The sequence below is a fragment of the Bombyx mori genome, chromosome 7 (assembly GCF_030269925.1).
Source record: "Bombyx mori chromosome 7, ASM3026992v2".
Lineage (NCBI taxonomy): Eukaryota > Metazoa > Arthropoda > Insecta > Lepidoptera > Bombycidae > Bombyx > Bombyx mori.
This window is the reverse complement of record NC_085113.1, coordinates 12,381,528-12,403,745: the sequence shown is the minus strand read 5'-3', so window position 1 is coordinate 12,403,745 and position 22,218 is coordinate 12,381,528. Positions and strand designations below refer to the sequence as shown.

The window sequence follows — 22,218 nt, the reverse complement described above, 5'->3', positions numbered from 1 at the left end:
ATCGAAAAAGATAACAATAACATATGCATAATGCAATAATAATATGCATACAAATTTTGGCAAAAGTAGTTACACATATCATTAATATTAATAAATCAAGTAGCCAGTCTTAAGCCTGAGAAAGCATGAAGGATTGGTTTCATTTAAAAAAAAATATTTAAACCATTTCATACGTGTGACTGTTATGGACTGTGATTGTTATATGGAACATTAACATTAAACCTGTTGCAATACAACAGGCTGTTATATTGGAACAGGCTGTTATTTTGGAACAGGCTACTGGAGCTGTTCTTTCACTAGAACAGGGACAGGTGGAACAGGTCTCTAATTTCACCTGTTACAGACATCCCTAAATTTTTAGTCTACATTTGACAATTTTGGTTTTTATTGTCATTTGGAAAGACAAAAGGAATAGGTCCCATACAGTCAAAATTTTCATAACCATGTCGGTTAAATGAAATATGAGTATTGGATAAAATGAAATGAAATAGAATTTACAGAGATTGATGAACTTATTAGAAGAAACTGAAAGCCACGGCCGGGCCACCCGTATTGTTTTCTTTGTCTACTTTTACACTCTCAAAGTTTTTATGATTGTTAAAACATGTAATAAATTGATAAACTACATAAATTCACACAACATAACATCTTGCATTCTTTTTTAAAATTCAATGCTGGCTCAAGGTAGGTAATCGTTTTAGCGAAAACGGCATATAAATACGGTTTTATACAACAACTTTGTTTTTTTCTTCACGCCTATGCACTTCAAAAAAGAGTATTATTATATATGTTATATATATATATATTATAATATATATTATATTAGCTATATATTTACATCCTCAAACTTGAAGAAATTTTAACTTCACAAAATAAAAACATTGCAAAAATTTTCATTTGTCATGTTGCGTTGCCGCTAACAAATCATCAGCCACACATGATGAACATTATTGTTGTTATAAAACGAGAATCATATTTTTCTCCCTTTCTTTCATCTTTTTTAATGAACATTATATGTGTGTTTAATTTATTAATTAATATTGTGTGGTATTCTTTCCAATTATTTCTAAATTAATTGGTCCACATTTCGTTTCTCCTGGCAAACCTCCTTTGAAAATGAAATTGTCTATGGTATCTTGTTTTTCTGCCATTATTATTAGTCAACTAAACATCTTTACAAATTGTAGTTTTGTAATAATAACAGTAAAACCATTTTTGAAATTTCTGGTGCCCTCTTAAAATTCATTCATTATTTTTTAATATTATTTTCAAGTATATCACTATTTCGCAAAATTTTGCGTTATATTTTCAAGGAGAATTTTTTATCAATCGCCTTTAGAAAATCATTTATATTATAAATTAATTTTGCGTACTGTATATTATTTTTATCTAATATATACCACCGAATTGAAATTAACATCCATCAATTTCGATTTTGCATCCACAATCGTTTTATCGCCTCTTTACCGGATATCCGGCTACACCGCACACATTGTCTCTAGCACAAGGGAATAGAGAACATCATAGCGTTTCTTTCTTTTCTGAACAGGCGCAGTCCTAGAGAATTCGCAAAAGGAGTAAAAGGCTCCTACATAACCTGTTAATATGTAAGTAGACTTCGGCATCAGCTATATTATTTTATCATTCGTTTTTCCATTGTTGTCTCATTAAGTTGATTTCACAATTTTTGTAGAAAATACGAAAAATTCTTGTTCTTTGCTGAGTCACAGCCAAGTGAACAGGTTATCTAGTGGTGAAACAGCACCGCTGGATTGAGTTGTTAAAGGCATCCGTCTCATTAGAAGTAAGTCGAGTACATGTAGCCGCCATAATGGAATTAAGGGTATTGAGATGTATAGGGATAAAGCGCGATGACCAAGCGGCCGTTGACCTTATAACGGGCTTCCCAACCCCGTATTAATGCCACGTGTTTAATTTTTTTTCAGCAATATATTGTATGAGTCAGAAGGTAGAAAAACCAGTATTATCGGGTCAACGGATCAAGACCAGAAAAAGAGGTGAGCTAATTTTTATAAACAACGTTGTCTAAAATTAAATTTCTTCACCTTGACCCTGAGGGTGGTCAAGGAAAATAATGCTATTCAGCCCCAGTTTATATTTTAGTTGACACCAATAAACCTGTAAAGTAGGTCACTCAAAGAAAACATGCTAACCTCTGACGTAGCACACCTTTGTCTTACATACATTCAAACTCGTGATTATTAATTCAGACACAAATTATTTAAAATCCTCTTTCCTTACGTTCAATCAAAATACAATAGGATCAGAAAATAAGCTTTTTCTGTTTCTGAAAGAATTTTCAATACAACAAATTGTAATATTCATTTCCGTTTAGATTCGGAAATCTACAATTGATTCTCTCCATAATAGTAAGTACTTATGTTTTTAATGGACAAGAATGCGTTTTCTTATCAGTGACTTGTAAGTCTAGTTATATATAGGTGTGTTTTTCGTCTTATCCATTTGAGTTGGTATAAGGTATTCTAAAAATACTGTCAACAATGTTGTATGTCTAAATGAGAAATGTGTGTGAACATTTTTATCAAGATGTCCAGGGCTGTACCTGCATCCAGTGGAGTATGATTTTTATATGTAACAATGGTTTTCCTAGCACCATCACTACTTTGATGATATTATTAATTTACTCTAGACTAATGACATCAGAACTACAAGATTTGATGTACTTACCTATTGTATTTTTTTGTTTAAGTAATCATAATTAAAACTATGTACTTTTACAGTTCTATTCCATGATTTTTATCATCATTATATTGTTTTAGAAGTTTTTTTTGGAGATAATTTAATTTGAAAATTTACCATTACTATGATGGCTTGTGTTCCAGCAAAACATTATGTTGTATATCTATAATGAACAATTCATACCAAATTAACAATTTATGCAAAAAACATAGCGCGAGCTCACCTACACGTTAGGGTTACGCTGACATAGTCTCTCAAATCTATCTATCAGCTTAGGTAGGAAAAGAAGAAAAAATAATGAATAAATAATAATGTGGAATGGGAAATTGAAATTAAGTTATTATTTTGTTTTATCAGTCTTTAATAAAATAAATAACCTAAAATATGGAATGTTCATAATGTAAAATCTGTACAGAACATTTTTACTTAAATTTAATTCACAATTAACAGTTATAATTATAAAATGTCAGACAGCCGTTAAAAATATAATTGACTTTGACCTCTCTTCACTTAACGCAGAGGAGGTGGTGAGCTTGGTGGTGAACCCTCAACTGCAAGACACTAAAACCTTAGATGCCCACAAAAGTAGATTCTAATAGAAATACTATAAAATTATAAGCACCTTTTACTAAGTAGGCGACCTACGAGTTTAGTCAGATTAACATGTGCTGCTTAACGGTAGGCAGCGGCTTGGCTCTGCCCCTGGCATTGGTGATGTCCATGGGCAACGATAACCACTCACCATCCGGTAGGACTGTATGCTCGTCTACCTACAAGACAAATAAAAAAAAAATTGTTTTCATTAAATATCTAATTTTAATAATACATAATTTTAACAAAATGAAACTACTACTATATCATCAATGTAATTTGAAGTCAATTAAAAATGCGCTATTAAGGAGAGAACTCATAAACTACCGTCGTCAGATCTTGATAAATTTTAAATATGATCACATGAGTAGCAACAGATTTCAAATAAATAGAAAATACCATAAAAATCGATTCACTCGTGTTCCGATGAAGAACGGCGAAAAAATCAATTTACGTTGTAGATGTCTATGGGCTCCAGTAACCACTTAACCCCAGTTGTGCTGTGAGCTCATCCACCCATCTAAGCAATAAAGTCTTATTAGGTATCCACCAATGTGTTATTAAGAGGTCAAAAGAAAAAAAACGAGGACTTAACTGTAAATGATGTACTGTTAAAATTACCGTAGTACGACTGTATACTTGCTTATGTTAATGTGTGCGGTTATTGTAGTGTTAGGATCACTACACGCGCTTCAAGTTTCTATTATTTGTTTCTACACGTTAATGTATTTCTGGAACTTTCGCCATTGAAGAAATTCTAAGGTCTTCGGCGGGTATATCCAAGATCTTAATTTAAAGGTATGACTCTGCCTGTTAGGCCCAACACATAGATTAACGCGTCTATAATTAATTTACGATGTTGACAGACAGACAGACAATAGTACATATTATAATATAACAATAATAACTGGGAACAGATCATGCACTCCATCCAACCCCAATTTAGGATCCTCTGTGTTACGGGTGCCGGAGATTGATAAATATACTTATATATGTTTAAATCTATACACGTAGACAGCGGCTTGGCTCTGCCCCTGGCATTGCTGATGTTCATGGGCTACAGTAACCACTCATCAGGTGGGCCATATGCTCGTCTGCCTTCAAACAAGGGCAATAAAAAAAATAGATTTTATATACAACAGTACAATTAAGTATATTATCTTATATATAAAATTCTCGTGTCACAATGTTAGTTACCATACTCCTCTGGAACGGTTTGTCCGATTTTTATGAAATTTTACATGCATGTTCAGTAGGTCTGAGAATCGGCTACTATCTATTTTTCATACCCCTAAGTGATAACGGTTTTCCACCCCTAACATTTTTTTTTGTTATAATGAGGCATTTGTGGTTGAATGAGGTTTTGTTATTTTTATATTCCCTCATCGTTCACAACATGCTTCTTTCACTCATTAACCACATCCTTACACACTTACAATAAGTAATTTTTTTTTCTACACTGGGAATTCCTTAGAAATCTTATATATGGCAAAACAACGTTTGCCGGGTCAGCTAGTATACATATAGAAAATAAACATTCAGACAATGAGCAATCCGATTCTTCACACAATGTTCGTCCGATGTGGGAATCGAACCCACGACTCTGGCGCAATAGTCAGGACAGCTAACTACTGTACTACAGAGTCGGTCAATTGTAAATGATATTTTTCTCGTTTTTCTTGTCTACCATTGAACTAACCCAACGTCATTCCGGAGCATAGTTAGTCTAAACGAATCAAACACCAATTATCATCGTTATCAAACGGAAGATTTTGTAAATTCGCGTTTTTATCATCACACTTATCACGGTTTTTCTGTACAAGGAAGTTTTGTTGTAATCGCGAAAAGAGGCCACGTCACGTTCAAAGAAAAAACACCCAATGACACGATTTGTAAAAAAATATATTCGCGCGTGTGTCCTCGCTCTGTTGTTTGATTATTGATCTTGATCAATTGATTTATGTTATTATTATAAAATGTAGTTTTAAAAATAATTGTAAATAGACATGCTTTAACAAAAACAGACTTCATCAAATAGAAAAAAAAAAAAATTCCAAAACAAATTGATATACACTGAAAATAATAATCATGGAAATCGGTTGGCGTGATATTGAGTTATTCATATATTTGTCGCGCATGTACTTAATGCAAATTTAACACTTATATGGTTTTCTCATTAATACTATTATCAACCTGGACTAACCGTCACTTTTATTAAAAAAAAGAATTATCAAAATCGGTTCACCCAGTAAAAGTTATGATGTAACAAACATTTAAAAAAAAAAACATAGTCGAATTGAGAACCTCTTCCTTTTTTGAAGTCGGTTAACAAACAAACAAAAAACACGCTTCCGTAGCAATTATATTGTTGTTGTCATACTGGTCTCAGGGTATAAGGCCAAACTAATGATATTACTATTTGGTTATTGGTCCTTCTTGAGACGTGTAAAATTTCAATTTAAGTAGTTAGTTTCACTTAGTTTGTGAAAGGTCCCGTTATACAGACAGATACGGGTCAGAAATAAAAAATAAATAATAGTTTAAAAAAACTTACAAAATACGCATTTATAGAAAATCCAACTAAAAAATTGAAAATAAATGTTAATAAATTTGAATTAAAAATAGTGTAAGAAAAATGATTTTATTATAAAAAAGCGTGGTGTGCTTTTCAGGATATTATCAAAATAACCCTTTAACTACTGAAGGGGCTCAAAATCATGTTCAAAGATTCCGTTACAAACATACATACATATACGTCTGAAGTTTTAATATTAAAAACAGTTCGTATAACTGACGGTGGAGCACCTTAGAACTCATATCTCAAGGTGGGTGGCAGCATGGCTCCGGTAACCACTTTACACCAGGTGGGACCGTGAGCACGTCAAACCATCTAAGCAGTAAAAAAATTGAATGTTTAGTTTCGGTGTGACGCGATGAATTTCATCTAAATTGGTTATTTATAGGCATAAATAATACGTATGCACTGACTGCTGACTGGACGTTTTTGAAATTGATTGTATTTTAAACCTTATCAAGTCTAATGGGAAAATGAAATTGTTATTAATTTAATTTTGTTTATTTAAAAGGAACTAGGAATAACAGAATAAATTAAATATTGTTTTGTTTTAAACAGTAACTCCTTTGATATCGAAGCCTTGAAAAAGAGGCACAGTTAATTTCTAATTATTACACGCAATTTATCGACGCAGGGCCCACGTCATTTCTTCCCGCGTCATCATCCTGAATGCTCGGAATGGTATTGGCTATCCATACCATAACCCATCCAGGTTAAGAATGTCGCTTAATTTATTTAATTCCATCGTTAAATGTATTTTGCCGTAAATAAATTGACCAAAAGTCTATAGAAATGAAAATAGAATGCGATGTAAACGCTTTTAAGGTTCGATGTCGCGTTTATTATCAATGAAATTCAAATTTGCTTGGATAAAATGTAAAATAAATTGTTTTTCAACCTAACAGAATCACGTTCTTCTTAACTATACTGAGACCTTAGAACTTATCTCAAGGTGGGTGGCGTATTTACGTTTTAGATGTCTATGGGCTCCAGTAACCACTTAACACCAGGTGGGCTGTGAGCTCGTCCACCCATCTAAGCAATAAATAAATAATAAAAACGTTCACTCGAACACGCTCAAAGAAACATTGACGATTTTATGTAACAGTGTTTTGTAGCAATGTCGCCTCGCACGTGTCTGTAGCTATCCATAAACGAGGTTTGTTTATGTAATGCTCACGTTTACGAAGCGGATCACCTTGGATTTATTTATTATTAGATGTTTTCTGAACACATTCAAACTACGTAACTGACTTTGTTGTAGCCATTAGGAAAACTATAACTATTGACTGTAAATAAACTGCCGTAATACGCAGGCTTTACACGTTGGCCCCCAACGTAGTTCCCAACCCCACTCGCCCAACGTGTGGATCTAGAAAATAGCATTGGCCCCAACGTGGAGCGGACGTTGATAGTTGGCCGTCGAGTCTTGGTTTTATCAAAGGAACCTGTGCCAACGTTCGCGATCCGTCCACATGTTGGCGCTTTTCTCAGTCTTTTTGCAACACGCGTCGAGTGTGCATGTCGCGATGTCTTCAACAAAAATCGCCACCCGTATGGATCATCTCCTTTGACGTGGCTCTTTCTTTTTTTCAATAACAAATATAAATTATACGCACTCAGTACTGTAAAAGCGCTTAGAGCAAATTCAATTTCGGTATGGCACATCTTCACGTTGGCTCTGACAGAAAGGACCTAGTATAACAGCCAACTGGACATTTCACCAATTTAACCGCTCAACGTTGGGGCAACGTGTGGAGCCGGTGTTAGTTATAGGCATACACACCAGTTAGTTATAGGTATAGACATATATATAAATACCTAAATATGTGTATGCCGTGTATCTACTTCCGATCCTTTCCTTTAATTGTAATTGCTGCTATGAATTAAATGGAGGGGTGAGAGGTTATTTGGTTTAAACGACCTTTTGCTTAATAAAAGACATTTAACGTAATTAAAGATGCGTTTTATTTGATATCAGCATCGATGTTTTTAATTCAATTAAGTTTAGTCCATTAAAATAGATGAAGTTTTTTTGTCATGATTTTTTTTCTAAATTGTAAACTTAATTTTTTTGTAGTGTTGTAAAAATTTCGCTTAAACCGAAAAGCCTTTCACCTCTCGATATATCATATAGTTTCGTTGACTGGTGTGATTGCAGAGTGGATAAGTTGTAAATGATACATAATAATATTTACGTACACACTACATATGGATCTAAAGATCAAATTCACATGTTACTGATATTAATTAGTAGTTGTTAGCAACATTAGTAGGAAGTGGAAGGCTGGCAAAATAATATTTGTATTTCTATAGTTAAATAATCTGTGTTGCCATTTAAAAGTGATAATATTTAAGTGTTAGTGTGAATAATAACAAGTGCACATACAAAAACAACATAAAAAAAATTATTACTACGTTATTCAAGATCAACCACACATATCGAATAGCTACTTTCTCATCTCTGGTGTGAAATATTCTCTTAACTATCACTAATTTCTATACTGATTTGTCGTCCGGTCATGGAAAAGTCCTATACTGGTTTATGTTGTACTGACAGTTGATAGCACATAGAAAGATTGATTTTCTAAAGTCTTCCATACTGCGAAACCATTAGTAAAGGCTAGTTTGTGTCAAATAATTACAAAGACTAGTAACAATAGATACTGAATACATCTCCATGCAACCACTGAGCTCAATATGAAAGTCACTGTGAACTCTGACATTCCACGGAATGGAAACCAAATCCAAAATGATGAAATAACTGGCTAGAGTCCTGAATTTAAATGATTGACAGAATCGTTCGTTCAATGCTGATTGTACCCTCTACACGTGTCCACAGCAAACCACCAGCTACAGAGTTTAAAATGTAATTAAATTATTTTCAGATGAGAAAGAGAAGTATGACCCGAACGGTTTCCGCGACGCTCTGGTACAGGGTCTGGAGCGGGCCGGTGGCGATCTCGACGCAGCCTACAAGTACCTAGACTCGGCCGGATCAAAACTCGACTACCGACGCTATGGCGAAGTCATATTCGATGTACTCATTGCTGGCGGCCTGCTGCGTGAGTCATGGATTTATTTCAGCATTACGTATGACTAATAGGGTTTACAAATCGTTTGTTTTTATGAATACAGTAATTTATTAACATTCTTAGGTTCTTTGGAAATGTGAGGCTACCCTATGGCATGATATTGTTGACGTCTGTTCTTCAGCAAGGGGGCTAGTGCTCTCCTGTCTACGAAGGCAATAAAAATATAAATCCAATCAGTATTAAATAACTTAAAAATGAAATGCCCTGAAATATATTTTTGTATATTTGTGACATGTAAACTTATTTTGACTCCTTAATTCTTTCTTAATTTATTTAATTCTTTGATTTCTATAACATTAGAGAATGATGCGCATTGATGTTAAATTTCTGAATGCAATCAGAAAAGCATTTTTTACAAAGGCAAAAGTTTTGTAAATTTAACTATGAATTACGTTCTTATTGTTAATTAAATTTAATTTTATAACTGCGCGTCACTTTCGTTTGCCTACAAAACTAAAACTAATTCAGTACAGACAATTTTAAAGATAGTCTTATTAATTACAGTGCCGGGCGGTTCGGTGTCGATGGACGGCGAATCGCCCAAGACCAACACCTGCATCTTCTCCGCCAATGAGGATATGGACACCATGCGAAATTTCGAACAGGTACGAATATCAACTCGATCAATACGATCAATACTTCCCATGATTGAATTGTTACACTTCTCGAACAATCTTGGTGGAACAATTTTGAATGTCAACAATAAATTATACTTAACTGTAGGCAGCGGCTTGGCTCTGCCCTTAGCATTGCTGAAGCCCATGGGCGACGGTAACCACTCACCATTAGGTGGGCCGTACGCTCATCTGCCTACTAGAGCAATAAAAAGAAAATAAAAAAAACTTAATGTAAATGATGAAAAACATGGCTAGAGTCCTGAAAACACTAATGCTGAGAAACCCTTTCTCGTTCAATTAATGCTGATGTGATATTTGTATAGAATATATTGAATGTAATATTTGCAATTGATATTTACATGTTAATAAAACTATTTTAAGGTATTCGTGAAACTGATGCGTCGGTACAAGTACTTGGAAAAAATGTTCGAAGAGGAAATGAAAAAGGTAATTTATTTTGTAGACATTTAATACATCCACACTGTCTCTTGCATCAAAATTTCATCTAAATTATTGCTGAATTTCATGAGTGCTTGTATGTGAGAATAAAATCTTATCTCTCAGCCCACAGTAATGCTAATTTTACTTAATTTTGTGCTAACTGAAATGGTTGAAAAGTTGTTGATTTTGGCTATAATAATTCAAATTCAAAATCATTTATTTCAACTTAGATGTCAGTATGACACACTTGTTGAATGTCAAAATATAAATAACAATGTTAACTCTACCAATATGTATTGTCAAATTACTCAGTATCGGTTCTTTACCGACTGTTATTTTTAAAACCCAATGTGCTGTGTGTGAATGAGGGTTGCTAATAAACATTTAATTCCGAACAGCACACAATTAGAACCGATACATACTACCTGTTTGTGTGGGGTATAAGGCATGTGCTATAATGAAATGAGTGGAATGTATCCCCGTACTGTGTCAAATAAAACTGAACGGCACACTAGCCATTCAACATTTCTGTTTTGATACTAGGTCACTGATATAGAATATAGATAAACACAAATAACTAGTTATATCGAGGTCTATTCTCTACTTTAATTAGCTTTGTTCGGTGGACGAGCTGGTGTAACATATTTAGGGTCCATGGACATCACAAGGTGATTTACGTCAATGACGTTGAGACGATTGAAGTCGTCGTGCCCTAAAAGATAAGATGTCTGGTGCATACGTGTCGAGCGATGCACCGGTGTTCGAATCTCAGGCGGGTACCAATTTTTCTAATGAAATATATGTACTCAACAAATGTTCACAATTGACTCCACTGTGAAGGGATAACATCGTGTAATAAAAATCAAACCCGCAAAATTATATTTTTTATGTAATTACATCTAAAAAAATGAAGTAATAGTCTCATTTGTATTGAATAAGAGTCCTTCCACCCTTTAAACAGGAATGTGAATGATTGTTTCATGGTAGAAACTGGCAGGACGATGAAAACTATACGTGGGAGCTAATGCCCTACCATCTGGTTGATGTTTTGTATATGAATGTAGAAGTTGAAAAATTGATACCTAAAAGTTATTATTTTATTGTTAAAATTCAACATACAAAATATATGATAGCTTGTGTAATATGTGTTCTCTCATGTCACTTATAAGCTTGAGTTGAAACTGTGTACTCATTTTTGGCGCATTGGGAAGGCTGGATATAGTACTCTTACCAAACACAATAGGGTGCATTTCGTAATTATTGTGTATTCTGTAGTAGTCAATTGTAGCGTGGAGTTGAATTTTGGTGACTAAACGTATTCGTGTGCCCCGCAGGTTCTGGTCTACTTGAAAGGCTTCGATCCCGAACAGCGCATCAAGCTGGCGCGCATGACTGCACTGTGGATCGGTGAGCAGATAGTTCATAAACCTTGAATATGGCATGGGAATGGTTCGAAAACATTGTGAAAGTTTTACTACATTGTGTTGATGACATTAATTAAACAAGTAATGTCTGTTGGTTGTTTGAGAATAGCTTTTACTAACTTGTATGTATACTCTTGAAATTGAATTTTGTCACTTTTTCAATCTATAGTGAAGTGATTTTGTATAACAAAATCGCATTAATAAAATGCACCCTTGGACCTTTATTAATGCGAGTTTCATGCGAAACTCGAGTTTACAAATATCTCGATATACTGGGTTAGATACAAAATAACAGTAGTTTATCTTGAGTGGCCATTTTGAAGAGTATAATTTAAATCAAATCTCATAATTTAACTTACTTTGTTATTACTGCTTTACCTTTGAGATCGCTTAGTTAAGACTAAACTCACGAATTGAAGTTGATTGGTCTGTAACCGCTCAAACTTTCGATTTTAGTTTAAAGTATGACTGTTTTTTTTTTATTGCTTTGATGAGTAGACGAGCTCACAGTCCACCTGGTGTTAAGTGGTTACTGGAGCCTATAGACATCCACAACGTAAATGCGCCACCCACCTTGAGATACAAGTTCTAAGGTCTCAAGTATAGTAACGACGGCTGCCCCACCCTTCAAACCGAAACGCATTACTGCTTCACGGCAGAAATAGGCAGGGTGGTGGTACCCACCCGTGCGGACTCACAAGTGGTCCTACCACCAGTAATTACGCAAATTATAATTTTGCGGGTTTCATTTTTATTACACGATGTTATTCCTTCACCGTGGAAGTCACTCGTGAACATTTGTTGAGTACGTATTTCATTAGAAAAATTGGTACCCGCCTGCGGGATGCGAACACCGTTGCATCGCTTCAACATGAATGCACCGGACGTCTTATCCGCCACGACGACTGATATTGATATCCTAAGATTAGTCTCGTTGCACACAATTAGAGCCGGACAACGTTAATTGCTTTGTTCGGTGTCGAAGTGTGCTACAACAACGTGTGGATTATCTTTTGAATAACTTTAAATTTGTTATTCAATCATTATACACACTACACTTACTGTACTTACAAATTTGTAATGTGATGGAAAATATTAATTTATACTATCAATTGTATTCATATAGCATTTTATTATATACCAAAACCCCACATAAGTTATTTTTAATAAAATATATTAGAAATAATCTATATATTAATACGTGAAGCAAAAACTTTGTACCCATTATTACGAAAATTGCGCGGACGGAGGATTATGAAATTTCCCAGACTTTTTGTTTAAATTTTGCATAAAAATACATTAAATCAATAAAAAAAAAACATTACACACACTACTGTGTATTTGACACACACATAATATATGGACCGTTTATTTTGAAAGTGGTGTAAGTCCATTTTCTTTTGTTTCGAGAAAATTATATTGTTGATTTAAAAATACAGGAAAATCATATGAGGTCTGGTATTGTTTCTATTGTTTTATCAACATTTAATTTGTTTATATAAATTTGTTTTTGGCTAATTAGACTACGATAACCTATTTATGAGCTGTAAATGGACTTACACCACTTTCAAAATTAGACAATTGTAAAAATCGGTTAATTTCAATTTTGAAGAATCAAATATTGCTTAAAATATACTTCGTTTTAATATAATTTTGTTTACAAATACGCATAACAACACATAAAACTTTATTTTAGATGGTAATTAAATTGTCATTACAAGATACTGATTACAAGAATTTACTTATTCTCTGCATGTTGTAGTGTTTCAAAATATGCATGAGTCACCGGAGGTATATAGGGTAGTAGCTGCTTCATGTCTTTATATTTTTCGTACGTAATAGGTCTGGCATTTTGGTACAAAGGCTCCAGGGCGATTTTTTCAAATTTTAACGGTCTTCCAGGATGTAGAGGTAATAAATTGATAATTTTAAATTATGCGATAACGGTCGTTGTTTTATAAAAAATGGTAAATGGTGCAATTTTGAGGAACCTCAACCAACATATTTGCAACCAATTGACCAATATCAAAATACTGATCGGCATCCATCTGCTATGCCACCTACCTCTGTCAATTGGACTTACACAACTTTCATAATCGATGATTAAGCAATTTCATTTACCGACCAATTTTAAGTTGTACAAAACATGGGATTTTTTTGAGAAATTAAACAAGGACTAGTTATATATAAAAAAATTACATTAAATTAAGCATGAATTACGTGATAGCTCATTTTTCTTAAAAATGGACTTACACCACTTTCAAAATAAACGGTCCATATATTGTATATATCTATCATACTGTACTACTATACTTTTTGTTTACTGTCAAACTTTTGTTATTCCTTAAAGTCTGTGGTCAAATTGAGAATAGATTAATATTGTTTGTCTATAGTGTAGTCTTGGCAAAAGCTGTTATTATAGAAGTATAGTCTTTGACAATACAATTATACATATAATAATGTTCAAAATTATAATTTCAATTAATTACAGTCGAATTTCGACTACCGGGAGACCACTAGTTAACTAGAATAACTTCTATTATACAGACAAAATGACCAGATAACTTGGATAAAGTGATGGTGACGGGCAAGGTGCAAGGAAAGAGACCATGCGGCCGTTCACCTAGCCGCTGGTGTGACCAAATAACCACCCCATTGCAGTGTAATTCTGCAATGTAATTGTAAATCACTTTGTCTAAGTTATCGGGTCATTTTGTCTAATATATAATAAAAGTTATTCTAGTTAATTATTTCTAATATAAGTTATTTTATTAAACTAAATTAATGTCCATGGGGTTTAGTATATAATAAAATGCTATATGAATCCAATTATGCTTATGTAGTACCAAACGAACATAAATTAAATTAAATTTGCACATGCAGGTAACGGATGCGTGCCTCCATCCGTGCTGCTGGTCCTGGTGAACGAACATCTGCTGAAGGACAACCTGGCGCTGGACTTCGTGCTGGAAGTGTTCGCGATCATCAAGCAGGAGCGCGGCGTCACCTCGCTCGTCACGGCGCTCAAGAAGGGACAGCTTGAAGGCAGGTCCGTAGACTTTCAACGTTGTTTGTGCAAATAGACTCATTGCCCAACCTCGCTACTACTACTTGGGTATTGATTCGATCCCCTCATCTCCTTTTTATCATCGCACCTCCCACCATCGGAGCAGAGTTCATCCATATCACCTGGAACCGCTGCATTCATCGACAGTGCGTTTCCAGAGGTCTTTTTTGCCACGTACCATCCGACTATGGAATGAGCTCCCCTCCACAGTGTTTCCCGAGCGCTATGACATGTCCTTCTTTAAAAGAGGCTTGTGGAGAGTATTAAGCGGTAGGCAGCGGTTTGGCTCTGCCCCTGGCATTGCTAAAGTCCAAGGGCGACGGTAACCACTCACCATCAGGTGGGCCGTATTCTCGTCTACCTACAAGGGCAATAAAATATATATTGGAAAAGTATAAGTTTTAGTTTGTCAAATTATATCCCTGGTGTAACGTCTGAATAGCCGATTTAAATATAATCGACTATAAATAACACAATGGGTAGAGAAAAGTGCGTCATAGTACTGGCGCGCTGTACTAACTAATGCAGCGTTGTCATTATTGTCGCTACATTTCCTTCCACGACGTTGCGAGATGGTTCTACACAACCATCACCATACTTGCTAGTTATTTACATTAGTTCATAAATCGACAGTATATTTGTCAATAGTTCTCGAAATTTCTTTTTAATCTCTGACGATCGCTAGAGTTAAGTTACGACCACCTGCCTAGTTATAACTGGTCACGGGAGACGGGCCTGACGTGCTGGCCGAAATGGGAAGCGCCTTTCTGCACAAAGAGGTGAACAGCAATCCGTGCACGTGATACAGCGTGTCCACAAGGTGTCGAGCCTAAAACTGTATTGTTCTATTAGAATAATCGATTGGACGAAAAATATATATCTGTACAAGTAAATGAATAAAGAGGAACATAAGATTTTTTTTTTCTGCCAACACTATGAATTTTGAATTAAATGAGTTCAGGGTCTACCTGGTGTTAAGTTATTATTAGAGACCATAGGCGTAAATGCCACAACACCCACTTTTAGACTTTATATACTACAACGGCAGCCGCACCCTTCAAACTGAAACAGGGCTTTGGCTCTTGCAATTACTTAATTAAGCCCCATATTGCAGACTGCTGGAGTTCCTCCCGCTTAATCGCCGCAGCGAGGAGGCTCTGGGCGCTGCTTTCTCTTCTCGCGGACTTGCCGAGCTGCTGCGACTACATCGGGCACAAGCGTCGCAGGTGTGCATCTGTAGCATTATCTATCACTGAGTACATTTGCATGAGGATGGCGGGGCATATGTATTCATGTCTAACTTGAAGTTTATGGGTGGACGAGCTCACAGCCCACCTAGTGTTAAGTGGTTACTGGAGCCCATAAACATCTACAACGTAAATGCGCCACCCGCCTTGAGTTCTAAGTTCTCAGTATAGATACAACGGCTGCCCCACCCTTCAAACCGAAACGCATTACTGTTTCACGGCAGAAATAGGCAGGACGGTGGTACCTACCTACCCGTGCGGACTCACAAGAGGTCCTACCACCAGTAACTCTTAACAGGAAACTCTTTTTCTAAAACTAATAATAGAAAGATACCATGTTATTGTTATTTGTTACCACTGATTCATTTACATAGTTAAGTGGTTTATTATAAGTGCTTCGATTTCAAATTCCAAAATGTGTAGTGGTAATGTGTACTGACTGGTAACTTGTTCTGTAGATCGTCGAACTAACAAACAAATGAATGTCTAGTAAATTGTTTTATATTGATACAACTAGCCACTTGCCCTCGCTTCGCTTCGGAAACTGTAATTTATTATTGATTTCTCCTTCTCTATATTAATGAAGGTTATTATACATATAAACCTTCCTCTTCAGTCACTCTATCTATTGAAAAAACCGCATCAAAATCCGTTGTGTAGTTTTAAAGATTTAAGCATACATAGGGATATAGGGACAGAGAAAGCGACTTTGTTTTATACTATGTAGTGATGATGCAGTGTGTGATGTGCAGGAGGCTCGCCGTGAACTGACGGCGTCCCTGCTGGAGCAGCTCGCCGAGGAGAAGGTGATCCGTGACGTCATCACCGACCTGCGAGAGATGGCGCAGAGGCACCACATTCCCGATCACGACGTCGTCACCATCGTGAGTCCGCTCCACCACATCCGATCAATCAAAATTATGGGTTACCATTAAAAATAGCTACTTATCTAATTTATGATACATACACAAATACAACGTAAGGTTGAATGGAATAAAAGATGATTCAATTTAAAAAAATTCGATACGACAATCCGAATACCCACGATAATTTTCAATTAATTATGTCAGAAAAGTGAATAATGCTGGTCACATTTTGCACTGTTTTCTGCTATAAAGTAATTATAAAACGATATTTAAAATTAATGTTGAAATTTGCAATGTAATTAAATACGCTAAAAAATGACTTAGTGTTATTTAAGAAAAGTACATATGAGTTATAGCACGTGTGAGGATAGTTCATTGCAATAGTTAGTGTCGTGACAAGCTCATCCAGCACGCGAACACGACACTTTTATTTTTTTATTTTTAAAGAAACCTTCAGTACAGTAGATTGGGAGGAATAGGGACTAGAGGTAGAATACGGTCAAATCTGGGATGTCACAATACTTTGGTTGAGTTGTTAGATTAAACTTTGTTGAACTGAAAATTACTGTTATTTAGTGTTTAAGAATATTAAATAGTTTAATTTAGTCATCAAAGTGTAGTAACTCACTAAAGTTATAAAAAGTTAATTATTTAAAATTAGGTACCTATCTAACGACTAAATAGTGCCAGCCCTATCGAAAAACTATTGTCCCCATACGTAACCTGATTCGCCCCAAAGTTTAGGTGAATTGGGTCAAGCTAGTTTTTTTTTCATTGTATATAAAAATGTAAACCTCTGGAACCATTTTAATCTCAATTTTATTGGTATATTACCGTAAGAAAAACCAATGAAAATTTGTGTTGAATTTGGAAAGGGTACCGATTCGACCCGATCTAACGGTAACTAACTACATTCGATTATAAAATTAATAATGATGAAACTTGATGACGAGTCGTAGCGTCGCGGTTGGCGGTCGCGGGCCCCCTCCTCGGCGAGTACTTCGGCAGGTCCGGGCCCGCGCCGCTGACCGCGCTCGCCCTGACGACATGGCAGTCTGAATACAAGCACGACTCTCACAGTGCGGTGTGCAGTGCGGGCGGTGACTGATGAGTACCGTGGGTTGGCAGGTGTGGCAGTGCGTGATGTCGCGCGGCGAGTGGAACAAGAAGGAGGAGCTCATCGCCGAGCAGGCGGCCAAGCACCTGCGCCACTACACGCCGCTGCTCGCCGCCTTCGCGCAGTCCGCGCGCGCAGAGCTCGCCCTGCTCACTAAGGTACTTACTTACACTGGGGACACTGGCAATATCTAGGAAAATAAAATACTTCCGTGACAATAACTGTCATTTGTCGTACCCAGGTTTTTAAGCTATTGCATAGCTTTTATCACGTGCCTTGAGCGCGGCGACCGAATCATGAAATTCCGTAACGAAAAAAACCTTACATCCCTCACTCCGCCTACCATGTAGCTCGCGTTCAACACATTCACACGTTGCGCTTGTGTAGTGTTTGTGAATAAGCGCGTGGCGTGACGTCACACTGCATGCGCATCATGAAAAGTCTGCCCAACTCTCTCGCGCGGTCTAGCTTATGAGTGTGAAGGGGCAGTTAATGTTTTGCTTTTATTAATGTTTAATATAGCGTGGTCTTGTTTTATTATTGTTTTAATATTTAATTATCATTATCCAATTATAATTGCATAAGTTGATAAAAAGTGCTATGCAATAGCTTTACCGCGGCAGTTCCCGAGTGGCACACGTTTTTATTTATTTATTGCTTAGGCACGTGGACGAGCTCACAGCCCACCTGGTGTTAAGTGGTTGCTGGAGCTCATAGACATGTACAACGTAAATGCTCCACCCACCTTGAGATATGAGTTCTAAGGTCTCAGTATAGCTACAACGGCTGCCCCACCCTTCACGCCGAAACGCATTACTGCTTCACGGCAGAAATAGGCGGAGTGGTGGTACCTACCCGTGCGGACTCACAAGAGGTCCTACCACCAGTAAACAATTGCAAGCAGTCTTACTGTCTGTCTTTATTTTAGAATTTGCTTAAATGAAGGTCTTTGAATTGTTGACTGTGCTGAGTCTGCAACGCCCTGGTAACTGTATTTGTCAAACTCTGCAAAGAATGCGACGTGCAACCTAACTTAAACATCAGCCTGCTGAGTTTCTCACTAGCGGGTCGCGGTTCCGATCCGGTAGTAGATTCATTCGCGAAGCAACTGCTCTTGAGTTGTTAGGTCTCCTTTAGAGGCGCTCGGGCAGCTATTAGCAAATCCCAACCCTCTTGACTGAGCATTAGCTCGTCCACCTGTCCTGGTGAAACTGGGCCACTAGCAATCAATCATTCCAAAAAAAAATGTAGTGCAAGTCCTCGCTCTTAACAACTCAATTAAGTTTTGGTGGTACGTCAGGTGTAAAGTCCATGATTACCCTTGACAGGTCCAGGAGTACTGCTACGAGAACATGAGCTTCATGCGCGCGTTCAGTAAGCTGGTGGTAATGCTGTACAAGACGAGCGTCCTCTCGGAGGAGGTGATCCTCAAGTGGTACAAAGACACTAGTTCTTCCAAGGGCAAGGTCATGTTCCTTGACCAGATGAAGAAGTTTGTAGACTGGCTCCAGAATGCTGAAGAGGGTATTTATTTATATTTGTTTTATAATTAAATATGCAATTTCGAAAAGAGCACATGTCGCATATTTTGTCAAATACGTTTTTTCATATACATGTAGTTTTGAGGCTTACCTACACCCATTTTATAATAATTCCAGTAATTTTCAATTTCTAATTAACACTAAAATATATCTCAAATTTAGTTAATATTTTAAATTTTACACTGCTTTAGAAAATAATCATTTTTATTTTTATTTTTGAACATTTTTCATTTTCAGAGATGTGCCCTTTTCGAAATTGCATATTCAATTGAATTGTGGTTTCTCCATACTCCAAACCCTGAGGACCAATATCATCATTCTCATCTCTGTATGGGTCAGCTTTTACAGTTATATTCCAAAAAAAGCGCCTTAGATTGTTTGTCTCGTTTTTCCTCTAAGTCTGAAGTTGTTTGTTCAATATTTATCTAAAAATGTAAATATATTATCTAAATGTTAAGACATCACTGTTGAGTGATTAACTTTAATGTCCATTGCTGGTGTTGAATGAGAATTCCACATGAAATTATGACATTTTTGTTCTTTTTTTTTCTCCACCTTCCTAGGTGGGGTCGGCACAGCTAATTTTTCTCTTCCATTCTCTTCTATCAGCCGTCATTTCAACACTCACTTCTTTCTCTCTCTTATATCATCATTCACACATTCCATCCATGTCTTCTTTTGTCGACCTCTTCATCCTCTACCTTGCATTACCATTTCCATACATCTTTTTTTTTTTTGCTAGATTGGTGGACGAGCTTCACAGCCCACCTGGTGTTAAATGGTTACTGGAGCCCATAGACATCTACGACGTAAATGCGCCACCCACCTTGAGATACAAGTTCTAAGGTCTCAAGTATAGTTACAACGGCTGCCCCACCCTTCAAACCGAAACGCATTACTGCTTCACGGCAGAAATAGGCGGGGCGGTGGTACCTACCCGCGTGGACTCACAAGAGGTCCTACCACCAGTAATTACGCAAATTATAATTTTTGCGGGTTTGATTTTTATTACACGATGTTATTCCTTCACTGTGGAAGTCAATCGTGAACATTTGTCGAGTACGAATTTCATTAGAAAAATTGGTACCCGCCTGAGATTCGAACACCGGTGCATCGCTCAACACGAATGCACCGGACGTCTTATCCTTTAGGACACGATGACATCTCCTAGTCACATGCATCTTCTCTCTACGCATCACATGTCCATACCACGCTAACGCATATATGACATTAGATGACTTTTATTCCAGAGTCTGAGAGCGGAGAAGAAGAAGATTAGTAGATAAGTGCAGCGAGTGAGACTGACGACCGGACACGCAACCAAGCGTCCCCCCGCGCCGCGCCCCGCCCCTCCCCGCGCCCCGCCGCCGGGGGGACGCCGCATAATACAATATTACACAATAAATACTACAGTACGACCGACGTAACTTGGCGAGTCTGAATATAGCCGCAGGTCAACTTTCGCGCATGTACACTTGTAAAAAAAAGTGTTATTAGCATTCATTTTTTTAAATCAAAATACGAATTAAAATTTCCATATACAGGGACCAAGTACAAATAAAATGAATATCAAAACACTATGAGAGAGAAAGCTATAAAAATAACGTAATAAATTAAAAAAAGGTAATAAAAAAATAATAAATTAAGACAGAAAGCGGTAAAAATAACGTAATTAAATTAATTCGAAAGTAAGCCCGAACACTGCCTTCAGTTGCGATCCGCTGTACTGTGCGTTGCGATACACCAGATCGTTAGCAACTCTAAATAAAACTGTCAACATCTTTTACGCCTTCTTCTTTTTCTTTTTAAAAAAAAATCAAAAATTATGTTTGTCGGCCGTCGATTTAAAACACTATTATGCTTTGGTGGCATCTTTGTTAACGAATAGTATAAATGCCAAGGGACACTCAATACTAAAACAAATTTAAACACAAACAATCTTAAAACTAAACAAAAAACTGAGCACTAAACAAAAACAGTATAATAATAACAAATCAATGAAAACTTTTGTAGCCGCCCGTACTCAAGACAGAGATAGCGACACGAACACGACACTAATGCTAGCGTGTGAGTGAGACACATTACCGCATACCGAGAATTACCGAATTTATACGATGTCAAGAAAAGGGATGTCCAATATGCGTGTTTGAGTATGTTGTTTAATCGATTTTTTTTCAAATTGATTAAAATTTATATAAAAATATATATTTATATTCCATTTTATAGGAGGTTTAAAATATTCACGAACAGTCCCTATTGTAGTAGTTGTTGATAAATAACTGATATTCAACTAAATCATGTCTTTCAACCAAGAAAATAAAGTGTTATTAGTTTTTTTTTTTATTAAAGATGAAGTCTCGTTTACTAACGACAACATTCAATATGTTTGTAAATCTCTTTCATTCATTATCTCATATAAACAAAAATCAATAAATTCCAAACCGATAAAAATCGATTGTGATATTTGATTGAATAAAGGGACGATTGTGTTTACATAGAGTCAATCCCTAGCCTAGACCTCCGCCCCGCGCACGTTGCTCATACCACCATTTGGTTCCTAAAAACGTTTGTGCGCAGCCTTCTGCGCGAAGTTCGGACTCGCCAAGTTACGTCGGTCGTATTGTACATGTTGATGGAAATATTTTTTATTCAATTTTTTTAGTAAAATTACAATAAACGGTGGTAACACACACTCTTGTTGTTTTATTTGTTGCTTACGGAATTGTGATGTGTTTTCTTGGGTGTTTGTGAGTTTTAAGTATAATTGGAATTAGTCAATAACATAATATCGAGGGGTGAGAGGCTTTTTGGCTTAAGCGACATTCCGCTTAATACAAGACATTTCGTATCTTCGCATTAAAACTATAATCTCAAAACTTACTAATTTTAGGAGTGTTTTAAAGGATTAACATGTAA

At 36.2% G+C, this 22,218-nt stretch overlaps 1 protein-coding gene across 3 annotated transcripts; it reads left to right on the top strand.

Annotated features, from left to right (window-relative positions):
• Positions 1 to 1,108: 1,108 nt before the first annotated feature.
• Positions 1,109 to 21,994, top strand: LOC778502 (eukaryotic initiation factor 5C). 3 transcript variants are annotated; one of them, XM_012690043.4, is made up of 12 exons: positions 1,109 to 1,607; positions 1,947 to 2,018; positions 8,776 to 8,952; positions 9,487 to 9,587; positions 9,981 to 10,046; positions 11,375 to 11,447; positions 14,348 to 14,513; positions 15,646 to 15,757; positions 16,531 to 16,662; positions 17,773 to 17,919; positions 19,090 to 19,285; positions 20,553 to 21,994. In XM_012690043.4, the coding sequence occupies exons 2-12, from the start codon at positions 1,958 to 1,960 to the stop codon at positions 20,579 to 20,581; spliced, it is 1,260 nt and encodes a 419-aa protein (XP_012545497.2). In that variant the 5' UTR covers positions 1,109 to 1,607; positions 1,947 to 1,957; the 3' UTR covers positions 20,582 to 21,994. The 3 variants fall into 3 exon arrangements, with proteins under 3 accessions (XP_012545497.2, XP_012545498.2, NP_001091797.1); XM_012690044.4 differs by having other exon boundaries at positions 1,600 to 1,804; NM_001098327.1 differs by lacking the exon at positions 1,109 to 1,607 and having other exon boundaries at positions 1,958 to 2,018; positions 20,553 to 20,581.
• The last annotated feature ends 224 nt before the right edge of the window (positions 21,995 to 22,218 follow it).

Excerpts from the sequence above, each read along its gene's own strand:
- LOC778502 (XM_012690043.4), top strand. The coding sequence starts at position 1,958 with ATGAGTCAGAAGGTAGAAAAACCAGTATTATCGGGTCAACGGATCAAG. Across the intron at positions 2,019-8,775 it reads GATCAAGACCAGAAAAAGAG|ATGAGAAAGAGAAGTATGAC; the intron begins GTGAGCTAATTT and ends AATTATTTTCAG. Across the intron at positions 9,588-9,980 it reads CCATGCGAAATTTCGAACAG|GTATTCGTGAAACTGATGCG; the intron begins GTACGAATATCA and ends AACTATTTTAAG.